Source organism: Lagopus muta, chromosome 10 (genome assembly GCF_023343835.1).
Source record: "Lagopus muta isolate bLagMut1 chromosome 10, bLagMut1 primary, whole genome shotgun sequence".
NCBI lineage: Eukaryota > Metazoa > Chordata > Aves > Galliformes > Phasianidae > Lagopus > Lagopus muta.
Genome location: NC_064442.1, coordinates 18790288 through 18809232, shown reverse-complemented (window position 1 = coordinate 18809232; position 18945 = coordinate 18790288). Strand labels below are relative to the sequence as shown.

At 53.8% G+C, this 18945-nt stretch overlaps 1 protein-coding gene across 2 annotated transcripts; it reads right to left on the bottom strand.

Annotated features, from left to right (window-relative positions):
* Positions 1 to 136: 136 nt before the first annotated feature.
* Positions 137 to 17259, bottom strand: PKM (pyruvate kinase M1/2). 2 transcript variants are annotated; one of them, XM_048956138.1, is made up of 11 exons: positions 17124 to 17259; positions 13450 to 13619; positions 12983 to 13074; positions 10381 to 10512; positions 9969 to 10155; positions 8906 to 9176; positions 8309 to 8459; positions 7138 to 7290; positions 4095 to 4261; positions 1176 to 1357; positions 137 to 932 (listed from the first exon to the last, which is right to left on the bottom strand). In XM_048956138.1, the coding sequence occupies exons 2-11, from the start codon at positions 13598 to 13600 to the stop codon at positions 826 to 828; spliced, it is 1593 nt and encodes a 530-aa protein (XP_048812095.1). In that variant the 5' UTR covers positions 13601 to 13619; positions 17124 to 17259; the 3' UTR covers positions 137 to 825. The 2 variants fall into 2 exon arrangements, with proteins under 2 accessions (XP_048812095.1, XP_048812096.1); XM_048956139.1 differs by lacking the exon at positions 4095 to 4261 and adding an exon at positions 3475 to 3641.
* Positions 17260 to 18945: the final 1686 nt, after the last annotated feature.

The window sequence follows — 18945 nt, the reverse complement described above, 5'->3', positions numbered from 1 at the left end:
CGCCCCCTTGCGCAGTTGCCCCGCCTCTTAAAGGGCCCGCGTCCCCTTTCCGGGTGCCCCCCTGTGGTGGCCACCCGCCTCTCCACCCCCACGCGCGACCCCGCTGTCGCGCAGCAGCAGCACAAGAAACAGTGGGCAGGGGTGCTCAGCTCTTTATTAACGTGCACAGTGGTGCTCCACAACCCCGTACACCCACCAGAGCAAACAGGGCGCCCAGACAGAGGGAACGCTCTCAGGAAAGGCGACAACACAGACAGACACCATATAAGGGCAGGTGGCTGCATAGAGATGAAGCGTGCGTCCCCCACCCATCCTGCACCCCAACAACCAGCAGGACTCCACCTGCACCCAGGGGCACAACGAGCAGCACTCTGGTTTGGGTTTCTAGTAGGAACCGCGGAGCACACCTTTGGAGTGTAAGCCCAGAGGGGACAACCCATAACCCCTCGGGGACAGAGGGCACCAACCTGGGGGAGCTGCGGTGTGCAGCAGCAGAACCGTTTACCACGAGTGCCTACTCCTTCCCCATCACCCCACAGCCGGGGCAAGGAGAGGCATCAGCCACACCCTGAGGACAGTGCTAAGCTAGGGGGACACGGGGAGCGCAGGGCCCCACTCTGACATGGCTAACTACAGGCAGAGAGGTCTGGAAACAACTACACACTTCAAGTATTCTGAGTGATTTAAGGTCTCTTCCCCCGCTGCTGCACTCGGTGGTGTTGAGCAACCTAAATCCACGCTAGGGACGAGGAGAACATCGCAAGCGACTGCAGGCCTAATGCATGGGGAAGGGCGCGGGGGTGGAAGAGGGGAGGTGCCGGCAGCTCATGGCACGGGCACCACCCGCATGGTGTTGGTGTAGCCGGAGCCAGGGCGCCAGCCTGTCAGCACGATCACCAGGTCCCCAGTCTTGAAGAATCCACGGGCTTTGCCTGGGGAAAAAGGAAAAAGCATCAGCACTCAGGTCTCCTCACACCTCCCTTCCCTCGCTTATTAAAGCAGAGCTGGTTTCCTGCTGGCAGCTATTTCAAAGCTGCCGTGACAAAACCACCGTCCCATTTCCCCGTTAGATGCGGTGCACTTACACAACCGTGGTCCCCCACATTCCAACAGCAGCACCGACTGCTGCAGGTCCTGCCCCAGCCCCCAGAGCGAGGCAGGAGCGCAGCACTCACCGACATTCATGCCCAGGTTCACACGGAGATCCACATCCTCCGCCCAGGCATCGTGGGCCGGCTGCTTGCACAGCACGGGGAAGATGCCGCGGTACAGGTGTGCCTGGCGCGCTGTTTGGTCATTGCGGGTGACAGCGATGATAGGAGCCCGCGGGCGGTACCGGGACACCAGGTGTGCAGACCTGCAAGAGGGAAAAGAAACACAGGGTGAGGCACAGCACTGCAGCACAGGCACAAGCAGAGGGGCACCCCTGCCTGCAGCACAGGCCATCTCCCATCACCCTGGAGAGCTCTGCCACTTCTGGAAGTGTGCCGGGTTGAGACCAGGGGATGCTGGCACAATATTTTGCAAGAGCCAAGTTCTACCAGCAGAGCTCAACAGTTATTTCTCAATTTAGCAGTGGGGCCGAGCAATAGCATGAGGCAACAGACCCTAACGGGTTTTGCGGGTGAGACTGCCGCACCCCTGGGTTTCAAAGTGCCATCTGCATGCTTCGGCCCAAACACAAGCATTTATTTGTCTCTGTTGCTATGTGAAGGTGGCTAGCTGCCATCTATTCTGTCCTCTGCAAACTCTCCTCGGCATCTCAGCAGGGCCCCTGCAAGTTTTCACTGTTCTTGTCAACCCCCACCTCATGAGGTGGAACAAGCCTGTGTCAGCAGCAGTGTGAGGATGCTTTCAGAGGGCAGAATCCATGTCAGGGAAAGGCAGCCACCCCCAAAGTTGGGTCTGACCACAGCTCACTGATGGGTTTAAGTCTCAGAGGAGCAACCAACATTTAATCCCACGTGTTCATCCCAGCCTCCCCCCCCCCCCCCCCCCCAAGCAGATGCACTGCTGGAAGCAATACTGAAGCAAGTGCCTTCATCTGGTCTGAGTGTGGGGAGCACGGGGTTGCTCTGATGGAGGCACACATGCAGAGACCAGGGGCACCAGAGCCTCCATACAGCAGGCAGCAAGCACAGGGTGGCAACTACAGCCTCCCCTCCCTTGGGCTCTGCTTTTAGAAGCCAAAAAAAAATATAAGCTGCACAGCCATGCCATTTACAGCTCCATCTTTCTGACACACTTGCTAGCAGCTTCGCTAGCTTTTGCAAACCTTGTTTTCTGGAGCCAAGCTCAGCAAGAACCTGGTTCAAAAGCCCCCAGTCACACGTGCCAGCTCTCAGACAATCCTCCCCACACTGCCCAGCAGCTCTAACACACACAGGTACTCCAAGGCTGTAACAGAATCCACAGCTAAAAATATTCAAATACCAGAGTTCAAATCTTTCCAAAAAGGTCAAGTGTAAGACTGGAACCTTTCACAAAGAAACTTTAGAAGGGTATCCAGAACTGCGCTCATGTAGTTGCTCCTGGTCTTTGCACAAAGTGGCTACTTCAAATCACTCTAAGCTGTAAGTTTAGGTTAAGGGTTCTTGAGGTGGGCCATGCCCAGCACGTGCACAGTCATGTTTCCGTTGCAGCACTAATTCTGCTGCCAGCTCCATGTAAGATACTCAGCTTCTCTTCTAGAAAGTAGTTTGAGACTTATGGTCCACCGCCCTCTGAGCGTAGCTCCTCTAGATGGAAAGCTGCTCACAGCCAGGCTGCAGCCCTGTGCTTCACTCTCACCCAACAGGAAGAGCAGTGTATCATCAGCACAGCTGGTTCAGAAATCCCTCCCTACACAGCTTCAGTCTGCGTTGCTGCCTCACCTGCAGCCACGGTGCTGAGCTCACCCAGCTGGACGCCTGCTTCTTCCACAGGACTACTCACAGGCAGGCTTTGGGAAGCTTGTAAAAACTTGCAATGCATTCATTTCCCCTACCTGACAATTCTGATTAAGCATTCTTTCTTCACCCCTCTTGTGCTTAGGGGAGCTGGGTTGGTGCCTAGAAGGTTCAGCAAGGTAGCAGCCGAACTACAGCTCTTTCAAGAGGACAAAGCCTTGATAGAAAGGAAAAGACTCTGCATCTGCTCAACTTTTAACTCTACTGCTAACTTGAGGACTTCTTGCTAAGAAGGTGGAAGCTGCAGCAGTTTACTTTTCCCCTCCGCTCTTCCAGCCAGCAATGCTGGCAGAGGTGCTGTGCAGAGCAGGAAGAGGCAGGGCCTGGTGCTGATGCCACGCTGGCAGGCTCGGGAACCCAGTGCTGCATGTGCGCAGATGTTTGAGATGTCTGCCACCTCCCCAGGAATCGTCGCTGCCAAACCTGGGCTCCGCTGCTACAGCTTTATTTCAAGGCACTCTGTGCGGGTCTCCTTCCCCCAACTCGGTCACGGAGCCGTGATCCGAGGGAACCTGCGACCTCCTACCTTCCGGACTTGGTGAGGACAATAATGGCCCCGCTGCAGCACTTGAAGGACGCTTCCACAGCGCCAACAGCAGCGGCCTCGGTGGGATCGCAGTTCAGGGGGGTCAGGCGACGCAGCTCCTCGAACAGCTGCCTGTGAAAGATGGCGGCCTCCGCCTCACGGGCGATCTAGAAGAGCGACACACGTTCGGGAAGACAACACTCGTGTCAGTCACTCAGCACTGCGTAGAGCGAGGCGCTCTGTCACAGAGGTGTCACACAGCTGCTGCCAGCTTCTGCCTTTCAGAAGAGTTGCCAATGAGCCAAAATTGGCTTCAGCACCACCTTAATGAAGAGCAATTTGATCCTCCGAGTTTTTCTCACCAGTTGGTGGCACCTCGCCCTGCTGGGCCCGCACTCAATTGCCATTCATGCCCAACTGCCAGGCACTCTTGCTCTGCTCCTACCTACCTGCGGCCCTGCGGACACCAGAGCTGCACGCTGCTTGCTGAACGCCTGCAGTGTTAAGCGTGGTCTCTCATTCACGCAACGGCTGGCACACAGCACGTATCTAACCCGCATGCTGGGAACAAGCATCAGTTACCTTACCCAGCCTAAGCCTCTCCCCTCTCTGAGCCCTACCTGCCGGACTCGGTCATAACTATCAGAGCTGCTGCAAAGCATTTAAAGGAGGCCTCCACCGCGCCTGCTGCCATGGCATCAGCAGGCTCCCTGTGATGTACATTGTGGCGTAAGATTTCTTCAAAATGAAGACGATGGAACATTGCGGCCTCAGCCTCACGAGCAATCTGCAGTCCCAAGGAAGAAGGGCAGAGAAGAAAAGAGGAAAGAAAAGAAGGAAAGATAGACCAGAGGAACATGAGAGCACGTTAATTTGCTTAATTGTCATAGTAATGCATGCAAGAGGACGCTAAAGGTCAGGCTGCGGAACACTCTTTGGCTCTCAGGCGCGATGCTGCACGTCACAGCACAGCTGCACTGCCTGCCCCACACCACCCGGCTGGCATGGTGCCTTAATGGCAGCACTCTCGCTGTATTTAGGACTCTTCTCAGAGCAACCAAACACAGTTTGCTTTTCAGGGATTACAGCATAACCCCTCAGACCACTCTTTCTTGTGGCTGCTTATTTCACTTCCCAGTAGTTCTTCCCTAGAAAGGGAGATGTGCGCCCTCTTAGCTTCACCCAGTTCAACTAAGAGCCAAAGAAGTTTCACCTCCAAGTGCTGTACCAACTTCTCTTTCAGAGACAGAGGAAAAAGGAGAAGCAAGCCTTCTTTACAGGGCTGTCTCACCACACAGTGAGGAATTTATGCCAGGCTCAGACAGGCCAGAGGTGCACAATTAAAGGCCTCCTGGTCACAGCCTAAGCACGTGCAACAAGCTCCATCATTTATTCATCCCAGTAGCATGAGAATCGCTCACATTAAAAGACAATTCCCATCTCAGAAGGCTGCACTCGCCCTTGACAACCTGATAAAGAAGGCTTGCGGAGACTAGAAAAGCATGCAAAGGCTGATCTTCTCAAGGTCTTCACCCCCTTACTCCCAAAGCTGAACAGCTGCCACACACTGCACTACAAGCTGATGTTAAAGCAAAGACTGTAGTGCCGTTGTCATAGAACCTTTGCACTTGGATCCCCTTTCCAATAAAAATTTTGCTACTTTAGTGCTAAGGGATTATTTTTCATGATGCTGGAATTATCCCTCTTCCACAGATACCAGTTTAAGCCAAAGTAGTTAAGTGTCTTATGTCTAAATATAACAGGACATGTGATAGATAGGAACACGAGTCCAGAGCCAACACACCAGTCCTAAAGCACTCAGTTTTGTTTCTGCTGGCTTCACACTGTTAGGTCGAATGGAATATGGAGTATACATCCCTGCCTGGAAACACTGCAGGCAGCAGCAGGCAGGCAGCATGCCTTCAGCTCCCAGGCCAGATGCAGGTAGCTTTGCACTACATGCAGAGTGAACCTGAATTTGGTTGGAAGGCTACTTCTCCACTGCCAAGAGTTGGAATGCGACTCAGTGCTCAAGTGCCTGCTCTGACAACGGCTTCAGAAGGGCACAGCAATTCCTCACTGCACATCACAGCTGGCTTTATGTGCATGGAAACAGTTTGTGTTTGTAGTTAGCATGAGGGTAGAGACTGCAGAGTGGAAGTGAGAGGAAAGGAAGTGGAAGGGCTATGCACACTGTGGTCCTGTTAGACAGAAGGGCCACATCAGCATTTGATAACTGTAGATCATCAGTTGGAAGTGGAAGGAAGCCCATTTCAAGAAGTAGGAAACACTCTGCTCAACATTTGGAAACTTGCTGCCAAACTCCAAGCACCTTTTTTTATTGCAGAGAAGCCAGTGAGGAAACAGCTCATTGCTGCAGAGCTCACTGGAAAATGATTGCTTTGTGAAACCACACAGCAACCCAGCAAAACTCTGGGAGAGAGCAGCTGAAGGCATTTCAGTGGAGCAAAGGGTGCAGGTCCTGCTCATTCTCAGTTCTGCTGATGACCTTCCTGCCTACGTCTACATACATTAACAATAAATCTGGATTTGCTCCTCCATAGAGCAGATATAAACTTTCAGTTAATCTCTATGGGCCTGGCAGAAGGAGCACCATTATCCCCAGCCCTGCAGGAAGAGGGAAGCACATACGGGGGGGGGACGGAGCCACAAACTCAGTTTGTGCTGTAGCTAACTACGCTTTCAGGCCAGAACTGCAACATTCATGGCAGTAAGTTTCCAAATCTTGGTAGGAAGACTTAGCCCTCAATGTAGGGCTGAAAGACTAAGGAAGGAATTTGAGTTCACAGTTAGAATTCAGCTCGTAAGCCAGCAGTCACTGCCCAGTAGTTAAAAGTCATGTTTTATTTGCCATGTGAGAAAACAGCACTCCATACTGACCAGATAAAAGATGTTTAGATAATGCACTGCAAACAGAAATGCTAGCTCAGTGTCTTCATCTGTATCACCTAAACTGCAGATGAAACTATCATGATTCACAGCCCTAGCAAGTGGGGAAAGCCAGTACTTCTAGATGTCTGGCATCAGGATTTTTGATGAACTGAAACACAAGCTGGGTTAATGTGAAGCAGAGCAGAGCCTTCTGGCAGTTCAGGCATGTAAAAACATGGTGCTGTCGTGCAACAAACATTCCCACCACCAAATGCATCAGCTGCTGGATGCAACACCTCAAGCCTCCTCCTTCCCACCCTTCCCAGTCCCTCCCTTCCCCCACAACCTTGAGGAGTCAGCTAACACTTTGTTATCTAGAGACACTGCTTAACAAGCAGCTTCCTGACCTTGGGCAAGTTTAAGGCAATTAAAACACTAAAATGCACAAGGCATTCAAAGAAATTCATACCAAGGTAGCAGCCAAAAAGCCTGTACCTTAGCCTTAAATCAAAATGAAGGTGTTTCAATTGAAGTTTTAGATCTCTGAGCACTGCAATGCAGCTCTCAGCTCCACCTGGCAGCAGCATGCAGCATTCAATGCAAGGCTCCAGACCCTCAGGGCCACGCTAGGTAAAGCAAACCCCACGGTGGGAGCACGAACCAAAGAATTGCTGCTTTATGCCACTAGGTGCTGCCACCTAGCACCAGGCATTCACATCTCCAGGTGTGGGAAGGCAGAGCACTGCCACTTGCACCAGGGGGGCTACTCACAGCGTGCTGCATGCGCACAGCCTCCAGCGGGTAGTCTCCCTTGGCGGTCTCCCCAGACAGCATGATGCAGTCCGCTCCATCCAGAACTGCATTGGCAACATCACTGCCCTCAGCACGGGTTGGGCGAGGCTTCTTGATCATGCTTTCCAACATCTGCAGATAAACGAGTTCAGAAGAGTCAGGATACAGCAGGAGGAAGCAGCTGGTTTTGCACTAAGGCACCTCCATACACGCGTAAGGTACAAGTCAAGGTATAACCTGACTTCTGGTAGTAGGGAGAGACATTGTCCTGTAGAGGGGCCTGCTCCCTAACAAGCTCTAAATTAAAGCAAAAACACACAACACGTTTTCTTTCCACTCTACACTTACTCCTTTTCTGAAGGGCTTTAACTCACACAGCACCACAGATATCGTATTCTCACTTTCCAATTCGACTTCTCAGCACCAGAGCTTGGTCCAAGAAACTCAACTTGGAGATTTATTGCAGCATATGCTCCTGCCCCTTTCTGAGGTTGCTACTAACATGCTGTTCTGGTTGGAAACATGTGGCTGGTACATCCAGAATCTCACCTAATGACTGCCTAGAGTCAATCTGCACTACCCTAACAGAGGCACATAATCCCACAGCCTGTACCCAGAGCAAGTACTGCTAGTCAGCCCTGCCAGTGCCTGAGGACTGTCTGCCTGTGATCTGTACTGAAGCTGCAGTGTCAGCTTCCTCCCCTCATTTGCAGTTCCCAAGGTAATCATATCATAGATCATATTGTTTTTTCAGTGCCTTTTAATGCAGCAGAATGAGTGCAACTTTCAAACGACCCATGACACAGCAACTCGGAGCAATCCTTCTGTTAGATAGGGACATGCTGCTCTAAGATGCAAAATGCAGGTTATTTTTCCCCAAAACTTTCTGGACACAGCCCAAAAGGCTCATGTAGTGTAAGGTTTTAAGGGGTAGAGCCTTCAGCAGCCAAGCCTTAATGGGGAAAACCCCAAATCCCTGAAGATGAGTTGTTCAGCCACTGCAACGCCTCTTGGCTCTTGCTTCTCACCTGCTAACAAATGCTATCAAAGATCTGCCCCAGACTCTCCGCAGCATGCAAGGACATCTGCTGACACCCTGCCAGACCCACAAACACCCAGCAGTTATACAAGCTAGCTTTGTTCAGAGCACCTGAGTGGCACAGATGATGGGTTTGCCAGCCCTGTTGCAACGCCCAATCATCATCTTCTGTGCGAGAAAGACTTTTTCAGCAGGGATCTCAATACCCAGGTCACCACGGGCCACCATAATACCATCGCTGGCCTCCATGATCTCATCAAACCTGCAGCAAGAGGAGAGATTCGTTATCCCCTTTGTTCTGAGGGTGTCCTCCCTGCTGTCCTCCCTTTTCTGAAAGGAAGCATCACTCAGAGCCTGATGCACAGACAGCTTATCAACACGCTGACCTTCCAGGTGCCATTTCGGTACCCTGTAATACCACAGCAGGAGGATGGAACATAAGGTCAAGCCATAGGACAATTTCTTAAATTATATATAAACAGATTAAGAAGAACAAGAGTTTATCTGAGACATTTCAGTCTAATAGTTTGTCACATATTTGGTGATTCCATGCATTAGCTCACCAGTTTGCATCCTCAGCACTGAAGTCTGAAATCACACTCACTACAAAGAGTGATGTACATTTCTGAGGAGCCACAGCATGAAAGGGCCGTGTCCTCCTGTTGCTCCAGAGTGAAGGACTTGCAGTGCCACTCGTGCAAAGCTCACCTGCGCACACCCTCGTGATTCTCAATCTTGCTGATGATCTTGATGTGCTTTCCCTTTTCCCCTAGCACCTTCCTGACAGCGTGGACATCAGCAGCTTTGCGGATGAAGGAAGCAAACACCATGTCCACGTTCTGCTCCACGCCAAATTTCAGGTCCTGAATGTCCTTCTCTGAGACCGCAGGCAGGTCAACCGCAGCACCAGGGAGGTTCACTCCCTTCTTGCTACCAAGCATGCCACCATTTTCAACCTCAGTCATGACAAAGTCCTTGCCTGAAACAGATGCATTCCCACAGTCAGAGCATAGCAGGGTGAGTTCCCCACCACCAGCTCCCACATCCCCTCCTGCCAAAGCTGCCTGAGAACCACAATGTTTACAGCACTCACAGCAGAAGCACAGCACTGCTATCCTTGAGACTCCTATAACACGTGAGCTTGTAACGTACCTGTGAGAGCACAGCACAAAACCACTGTGTGCTTTAGGGAAAGATGCCTCTTTTCCCTACCATGCAGGAGATTGGGGCTGCTTCCCTCGAAGAACTAGTAGGCTACATTTCTGCATGTGGGCATCCCATAATATCCAAGCACCTCACCCACACCTCCCTGCATGCTCTGGAGTTACAGGAGATACCTCCAGGCTAGAGCAGATTTTTGAACCACCATGAAGGAAACACTGGGAAATTAACTTTCCCTTGCACTACCAGTAAAGCTAGTTGAGTTTCTAACCATAAAACACAGGATCTTGTTATAAAATTTGCTCAACTCTGAGTAGGAAGTATGAATTAATATAGTTTAATAGGCATATGCATGCCCCCCACGTATTCATCTGTGAGAGGGGGTTCTGGATGACTACTGAATGCCAGCTCAAGCTAATTACCCCAGCTGAGCAACTTTTTTTGTTTGTTTTAAATATAACATCTCACTGCAGCATTAAGTCTTAGATCTCAGTGCTCGTTTCTTTAACTCAGAACTTAAAGAACCATTCTGGATGGAAGGAAGTCACAAAGATGCTTAGGGAAGAATGAACAAGGAGAGCTAGCAAATGCTGTGAGGGTTGCTACACACCTTTCTCCTTAACCAGCAGGGAAATGAGACCATCATCCACATAGATTTTGCTGCCCACATCTACAACTTTGATGAGGTTCTTGTAGTCCAACCACAGGACGTTCTCATCACAGCTCTCCATGAAGGCATTGTCCAGGGTCACTTTGAGAGCTGCGCCCTTCTTGAGCTCCACCTCTGCTGTGCCACTCTGTGTGTCAAAACAAGTGTTTCAGAAAAAAAAAAAACATGAAAAAACAAGCACCCAGCTGCCTTGCAGCAGTTCATGCAGACTCTTGGCACAAATGCCAGACAACACATACAGTTATTTTGTTCTCATAAGATAATCCTGGTTTGGGAAAAGCAGGCCACGGGAACATTATCTAATCTCAGGCACTGGAAAAGGTGGGCATAAAAAGAAAAAGGAACAACTTACTCCCTTGATGAGTCCAGTTCGGATTTCAGGTCCCTTGGTGTCCAGTGCAATAGCCACAGGTCTGTAGGTGATTGGGTCAGAGGCAAAGCTCTCCGTAGCCTCTCGCACGTTCTTAATTGTGCCCTCATGATACTGGAAAAGAGAGGGAAACTTTCAGCTCACTTCTACTCCACTGCTTGTGCTACATAGCCCAAACACTACTCAAGCATGATCAAATAGCAGCAGCTGGAGGACTGCATGTGTGAAAGGACAGAACAGCAAGAAAGCATCACAGATAAGGGATGGTTGCACATAGCTGCTGTCCTCTTCCCTTCAGACCTTGAAAGTGGAGGTGCCACACTGCCCCAGAGCCTTTCAACCTCATCCCCCACTATCAGTCCCACCAACACAACCAAAGCGAGGACGTTGCTGTCAGGCACATGGGTGGACACTTTCACAACTCTGACTCAGATTTCCGCTAGGGATAAGGGATTTACTCAGAGGATATTATCCCTTTACGTATTTGCATTTTATTTTGAGAGCTAACGCAACTGCAGCCAGACGTTCAAGGCTCCGTCTCCGCACACCACGCTCCAAAACCCTTCCATGGGTGCAAGAGCATTTCGTTAGTACTGCCAATTTTGGGACAGTTTCACAGGGAAATTCTCATCCCAATCATCTCAAACAAGCTTCAGATGATCATCAAGTCAGGCTGCTATCTAGTTTAAACAACACTAGAGATAAGCTTGACAGTTATGCAATACTTGGCAGGCTCCAGAAGATAAGAAATGCCCTTTCCCCTCCCTGTGGCATGGGCTGACAGCATGCAGCCTGATCACCTAGCTGTCCTCACATCACCTGCCCTGGGATCAGGAAGGTGCATCTGCAGCAAGCCGTGCATGCCCTCAGCCAGAAATACACCACAGCTAGCTCTCAAGAGCAGAAAAAATTAAGTTTACTGATCAAGTGGAGACTGAGAAGGCACCTGGTCCTTCCACATACCCCAGCTGTAACAGGCAGCACCGGAAACATGCCTGAGCAGAGCCGTGGGGCTTATCAGTCACCTGGGATGTTTTATTACTTGGTACAGATCAATGACCAGCTCCCAGGAAGTCTTCCACAAGAATTACACGTGATCGGAATGCTGGCAGGCGCTGAAGTAAAAGCAGACTTCCTCCATGAAAGAGCTTCAAGGTCTAGCATCTGGTTGCAGCTGCTAACTTGAGCCCTGTTATGTGTTTTAGGGTGAATGCTGGAACTGAAATATGGACAGCACGTGAAAACCTCAAGCAACTGTAGTGGACAACAGAGTGCTTGAGGAACCAGATGGGAACTCAGTTTTGCCTGGTTACTCAGCTAGCAGTCAAACTGGGCAGCAGACAGCAGTTGGTTTTGCTGCAATCACCTAACCTCCATCTAAACCAAATATGCAATTGGGCTGCACTTCACCCAAAGCCAAACCACATTCCCTGTCCTTCACCTCAGCAAGCAAGCACACCAACCACAGCACTGTGCTAAGACAGCTAAGAAGGTTCAAGCTTGGCCACCAACTCCTCACTGAACCTCCTGGCTGGGAGCAGCACGCGACCACTGAGGAATGAAACCAGTCCATACAGCCCTTTCTACGTTTGAATTTTGGTCAGCTGCAGCCTGCGCACTGCTGCTACCACAAGCTAATGCAGTCATGGTCCAACGGTTGTGCACAGCTAAACACCAGACCTTTTCATTTCTACAGTGCCCTGTGGCCTTTAAAGGCCATGAGGGTGAGAGTTCGAGCCGTTACACACCTCAGGGCTCACAGCTCACTAAGTAAAGCCACCGATAGCTGTCATTTGGTTACAGTTTGACATTTTGAAAGCAGGAGGGCAGCCAGCGTAAGAACTCAGTCTCAGCGCTAAGGGTGGCATTCCGTGCAACCTGGAATGGGATCCTTTGCTCCAGCAGCGTTGCAGAGGATCTCTTCTATTTATATCAAAAAGGGCTCGTCCACCACAAGCAGTGTTCATTTCTTCTGACCTTACTCCCAGAGGATTATTGCCCCCCACAAGTGACAAGCTGCTAGCTTCATGACTACTGAGGACATAACCTGAGCAGCTGGCTAGCCAGGTCCAGAAGCGCAATTCTTCCAGACACACACAGTAATTACTTCAGCTGACTTATCTTTTGAGACAAAGTTATTCACTGACCGCTTGCAAAACCTTCAACGGTGAAGCAGGGTGAACGACTGTGTACTGTGAATGGCTGCGTACTCCTGCAGAGGTAAGCAGGCAACCCAGAAGCAGCCTAGCCCTAAAGCAGATGCGAGTTCACTTCCCCCATGAGGGTGGGGAAGAAGCAAAGGAACTCAGATATCAGCTACCTGGCTCCCAGATAGAGGTAGGTGCAGAAAAGGGTGTGGAAATAACTCAAGCTGCTTCCAGAAAGCATTGAAACGTTATCAGGAATGTTGCAGGCTTGGTATTTACAGCTGGCACACTTCCCCCAAACATGAAGTTTTGTCTTCCTACACTACCACAGCTGCTCTGGAGCAAGTTGGATTGCCCTTGGTCTCGTCTTGCAGAAGGGAAGGAAGGGATGAGCAGTCACAAGTTCGGGACAGTGTCAGTCCCACCCCCATCCTTACCTCGTGGGTGCCATGCGAGAAGTTGAGGCGGGCAACATTCATTCCAGATTTAATCATTTCCTTCAGCTTGTCCACAGAGCGGGAGGCTGGGCCTAAGAGGAGGAAACAGTTTGAATATTAACCTGCTATAAATAATGAGATAACCCACAAGCATCAGGCTGTTTCATGTGGAGGGGATAACTGAGACGCAGTGGATACAGACTTGCTCAACACAAAAGCAGCTCCTTTGTCTTAACTTGACTTTGGGAGCACATTTGAACCCAACCGGTTCAGACATCACTGGATTTACTACTAGCAATAAAAGCAGGCAGACAGGCATGGGAAAGTTGTGTTGTTTCAACAGACAGGCACAGCCTTGGCAACAGATGAAGGCTGAAGCCATCCCACATTCCCACAATGAGTTTCACCAGCACAGGCATTCACAGCCTAACGTGAGCCATGTTCCCTGGGATCTGGGAGCCACATACCGATGGTGCAGATGATGCCGGTGTTTCTGGCAGTGGTCGGCTCAGAGTCAATGTCCAGGCGGCACATGTGCTCCAGAAAGGTGTCTGCCATGGCAGCATGCAGCTGCTGGGTCTGGATGAAAGCGGTCCCTGCATCGTGGTGCTTCGACATGGTTACTGGAGTTCGGTGTCTGCAAGAGAAGAAAATGGTGCTGGGTTTAGGGATCGCCCCGCTCATTCACCATGCAGAGACACCAACACACCCACGTGATGAATATGGAGGTAACGAGAAAGCTGCTACTGGGTCAGACTATCGTCATGTTCCTACTTGAGAGTCTTAGATACAGGCAAGACACACTTCTATTTAAATGTCATTCCCCATGGACACCACCCAAAGCTCACCTGCCTTCTATGCAGAAGTTCCCTTCATAGCTTCTCTTCATTGCCAGTCTTCCCCTGCAGCTACACAACGCAACAAAATTCAAGTGCTTCAGTGCACAGGCAGCGCGCTGCCCACTGCCTGCCCGCTCTCAGCCCATCTCTGCCAGCAGCCTGGGGACCGGGCGGCCAGCTGCTGGCGTGACTGCAGGCGTGCTGCACGCAGGGACACACCTCAGCACACCAAGTGCACCTAGGCTTAACCCGGCCTTTAAGCCCGCAGATAATCAGACTTGAGTTGATTGAGCACAACGCTGGGGCAGACGATGCAAATAAGACTAAAGAATCCTTGAATGTCCTCAAGGGCCCTCTTCCAAATGAATACACCACTACTGCAGTCCATGCATTTGCAGGAGGCAGGAAGACTCCGACAGGGCTTGAGACCGGCTGTTCATGGGAGTAAGAAACTCCGTGCTTGTCTCCACGAGATGAAAGCATCCCCAGAACAGCAGGGAAGGTTCTGAGCACACAAGAAAGCTGAAGTGAAACCCACAGTTGTGTGCTGCAATGGGAGGACCCCCACTGGGAATTCTGTCCTCAAGCAGCAATGCAGCTAGAAGCCACTTATCCTCTCCTTCCTGCACGCCTTCCTTCTGCACTTACACCCAGGTGAGATGGGACCATGTGCCTGGGCAAGGCTCAGCTTCTTGGTGTGCTGCTCCCCAAGGTGGGGGGGACGGATGGACCGCTGACCCTCAGTACGCCATCAGCACACTGAGCCATGCAGAGATGCGCTCCATCTGCCACAAAAACAGAGCTCACCGTGCACCTCCAGCTGCCAAGGGCATTAATAAACCAGCAGCTCCACTAAAGCCGGGCCGAGCAGAAGGGAGCAGCATCAGCACAGAGGTCCCCCGCCAGCCGCTCCCCCCACCTACGTGCCGATCCTCTCGCAGGCAGCCCTGACTCACCATCGCCTCATCGCCGCGCGAAATGGAGCGCAAAGACGGGCCAGCAAAAACCATAATTTGTCCTGGCAGGCGTCCTTCACCTCAGCCCTGCCAGAAGCTGCTGATTCACTCAAGTCAGTACAAGAAAGCCTGCCCACATAAAAGCCTCAACAAAGGCGCCTTATTACGGGGATGCCCGCTGCTCAGACCTGAACACGGGTGTTTCAGCCCTCTAACATCTGCTGGTGCATCCTGGAGCACCTGCTGGATAGCACAGAAAGCCTCTGCCGGGAAACTGCCTCTGCAAAGAGCAGCGAAAGGGACGCGTGGCTGTGGGGAACAGGGTTGGGGAGAGAGGAGCACGTTGGGCAGGAGCTCAGTCTCCCTGCTTTGGAGACAGCTTCCTCCTCGTGAAAACTCCCCACCCACTCAAGTCATTTGTGAACGTGATTTCCAAGCCCTGAAGGCTTTATGACTGCATAAAAAGGGAGGAGAGTTAAATTGCTTTGAGTCAGAATCCCCAGAGATCCTCCAACAGACTCAAGGAGATAAGAGACACAGCGACAGGGCTGTGCTGTGACTTTGCTCAGTGGGGACAGAGGAAACGCAGCAGCAAAATAAAATCCCAGCCACCATCTGCTGGGCTGCAGGGAGCCCCACATTCTTGTTCTTCCTCCTGCATCCCATTTGCAAGGAGCGAGCGGTTTTATAACCCTAAGAGGAACGTCTGGCATTCCCCACTTTTTGTTTTTTAAATCAGCTCCTCAGGAACACCTGAAGGCACTGTGAGCTGAGCTAGGAAGGGGGTGGGGGAGTAATACCTTGCAAAGCCTGATTCCCCACACAAAGCTGCTTTACTTTCTCAGGGTGTAGCTCTCAAATCCCCAGAGGTATCACCCCATTTCAGGCAAGGCATGCTCAAGATGGCCGGTGCCTCCTCGGCCGCTGAACATTCCAGAAAGGCAAAACCGTTGGAAGGCAGCGGGCCGGGCTGGGCAGCAGGGTGACTCAGTGCGAGCTGCAGCACCGAACCTCTGGCTGCGGCATCCCAGCTGCGCCCCAGGGCAGGAAGGAGGCACAGCCCCACCGCCATCCCCACCCACAGCCACGGAGCCGGGCGCACAGCAGGCTGCCAACACGGCGGCCCCCCTCACTGGGAGGGGAGGATGAGTCCGACTGCGGGAGGTTGCGCCGCAGCCTTATGCAACTGCAAGATGGCCTCCCAAAGGCAGCCCTCGTGGGGCCGGCCGGGATGGGCCGTCGAGCCAGCAGGCGGGGGATGAGCGTCGGGCACCTTCACTGCGTGTTGTAACGCCGCGTCCGCCCTTCCTAGAGGACAAGGGCACGGAGCAGGCTCCAACTAAAGAAACGAAGCACAGGCAGCAAACTTATCAAGAGAACACAGAGCGTGCGCACCTTCCATTACACCCCGCAGCGGGCTGCGCCGGCACAGGACGGGCAGCTTCGCCGCACAGCGGCAGCGGTCAGAGCGCCGCGCTTCGGAGCCTTAGCGCAGGAAGCCCCGCAGGGCGCGCCGCAGCAGCCCATGCCGTACGTGCGGACCCGCACAGCGCGGCGCCGCCCCCTCCCCCTCCCGGCCGCACAGGGCGGCACGTGGCCGCGGCGCTCGGCCCCGGGGCACGGCGAGATGCGCGGCCGCTCCTCAACGACTCGCAACCGTCCGTCCGAGCGTTGCTCCGGGTGCGGGGCGGGAGCGCAGCCGCGTGCTAACGGCGGCATTTCCGGCCCTGCGTTGGGGTGCGGTTCTCCGGCTACCATCCTCCCCTCCCCCCCAGACACACACCGGTGCCAGCACGTGCTCTGGAGCCGTCCCCGGGGCAGCAGGGTGCCCGAACCCGGCCCTGCGCACCACCCGCTCCCCAAGGAGCGCAGTGCCGACTCGGAGTGGCACGTAGCGGGCTCTGCATGCCGCCTCTCTGCTTCGACGGGCGGCCGCCGTCCGCTAACAAAAGCCCCATTCACGCACCCCGAGCGCTTCAAAGCCCGCGGCAGGGCGGGGGGAGGGGCAGGCGGCCACGCGGGGATGAACGGAATCCCAGAGCTGGGAGAGCAGGGAGCCTCGGGAAGAGCCGAGCGGGGCCCCAGCACGTGGCCGCCGCGCCGACGGCTGACTCAGCCCGGGCGGGCGGAGCGCTGCGGGCACCCACCCAACCAACCCTCCGCCAGCGCCGCCGTGACCCCAACCGCGTGGAGCCCCCCCTCCCCTCAGCGCCCCCTCGGCGCCCTGCCCTGAACGTAACACTCCCGCCTGAACGTCGGGTCCGGCGACGATGACGGCGGCCTCGGCTACCCACTTGCCGCCCTCCTTCAACGCCCTCCCTGTGCGGAGCCGGAGGCCGCCGTTACCTCCTAGTGCTGCTTCCGCCTCCGAGACCGTCCTGCCTAAGCGCCGCCGCCGCTCTGCACGCCTCCCCGCCGCGCCGCCAAGGTGATCCCGGCCGAAGCACCGCCCCGCGGATCCCTCCGCCCACTGCGCAACGGGGCGAACGGCCGGGACTCTTTTTTCTAGCGGACGCGCAAGCTGCGGAGGAAGCGATGTGACTCTCACGCGCAGCGCAGCCAATCAGAGGGTGGCACAGCCTGAGCGCACGCGGGGGAAGAGTGGCCGCGGCCTTAAAGGGACCGCGCTGCTCTTAAAGGGACCGCGCTGCTCTTATAGTCTTAGCTCCCTTCGTCTCTCCCACCCGCGCCCCTTGCCCACGGTACCTGCAGGGATGCCGGACGGCCGAAGGACGCCGTGAAGCGGCTTCTGCTGGCCCCTGAGCCACCCCATGATGTCCCCCATACGTCACTGGAGTTGCCCCCAAGTTTGGGGGACAAAACAGGTGTCCTAGGGAGAAAAAGTCAATGCACCCACGTGGCTTCGTCACGCATAGACCCCCCAATGCGATGACATCCCACGGAAGATGGAGGTGCAGGGGAAGACGTGCCATCCCCCTGCTGCCAACCCTGTGGTCTGGGGACAGAAATAGACATCTGGGGACAAAAATAGGTGTCTTGAGTTACAGAGCAGGCCTGGGTGCCCAAACTTGTCAGAAGCCGTCTTGTCAGTGGCTCTGGGTAGCATGGGGTGAGGTGTCCCCATGTCATCCCAAAAATGGGAGAGAGAGGCGAGGACATGAGAGCACTGTGCTGGAATTATGGGGATGTCGTTCCCGCAATGTGGGGACTCTGTGCTGGGACCGTGGGGACACTGCTGAGGGCATGGGGGGACCCTACCTGGATGTTCTGCATTGGGATCATCAGGACACTGTGCTGCAGACATTGGGAACAATGTGCCACACCGCGAGGAAGGGCTCTTTATAGAGGTCCTCTTGGGGTCCTTGTGACAGTAATGTAGCACCCAAGGTGGGCACCCAGTGCCACATCCATGTGACGCTGTGCTGGGGGCACTGGAGATACTGAGTCGGGAGCATGGGGACCCAACATGGGACCATGGGGGGCCATGGGGATCCTGTGCTGAGAACACTGAGTGAGGACTGCAGGGACCTAGTGTGAGGCTGTGGGAACCATGGGGACCCGCATGTGGCCATGAGTACCATGGGGGACCATGGAGACTCTATGCTAAGGACATTTGGGGATACTGAGCAGAGACCATGAGGCCCCAGTATAGAGCCACAGGGCATCCAGTGTGAGGCCATGGGGACACCACATGGGATCATAGAGACCATGACGGACTGTGAGACACCAGAGGGACCCTATGCTGGCAACACTGAGTGCAGGGACCTGATATGAGGCCATGGGGGACCATGGGGACCCAGCATTGGGTCATGGGGACACTGTGCTGGAGGCAATGAGTGAAGGCCATGCAGGCACAACACGGGGCCATAGGGGCCATGATAGGACTGCAGGGACCCTATGCTGGGGACAATGAGGGGAGACTGCAGGGACCCAATGGGAGGGCATGCGGGACTCAACACGGGGTCATGGGGGCCATGAGGGGCTGTGAGGGACCACAGGGACAATGAGAAGCGCAGGGACCCAACGTGAGGCCACGGGGACCGAAAGCGGGCTCCTGGGGACCGCGTGCGGGGGACACTGAGTGAGGACTGCAGGGACCCGGCGCGGAGCCGTCGTGTGGGGACCCGGCACGGGGCCGCGAGCACCGCGCGGAGAGTCCGCGCTAAGGACATTCGGGGACACTGAGCAGAGCCCATGGGGACCCGAT

Bases quoted from the DNA above. Each gene is read 5' to 3' on its own strand.
- PKM (XM_048956138.1), bottom strand. From the start codon at position 13,600: ATGTCGAAGCACCACGATGCAGGGACCGCTTTCATCCAGACCCAGCAG. The intron at 13,075-13,449 runs GTATGTGGCTCC...TCCTCCTCTTAG, and splicing joins CGGCATCATCTGCACCATCG to GCCCAGCCTCCCGCTCTGTG. The intron at 10,156-10,380 runs GTAAGTTGTTCC...TTTGACACACAG, and splicing joins GAACTGGACTCATCAAGGGA to AGTGGCACAGCAGAGGTGGA.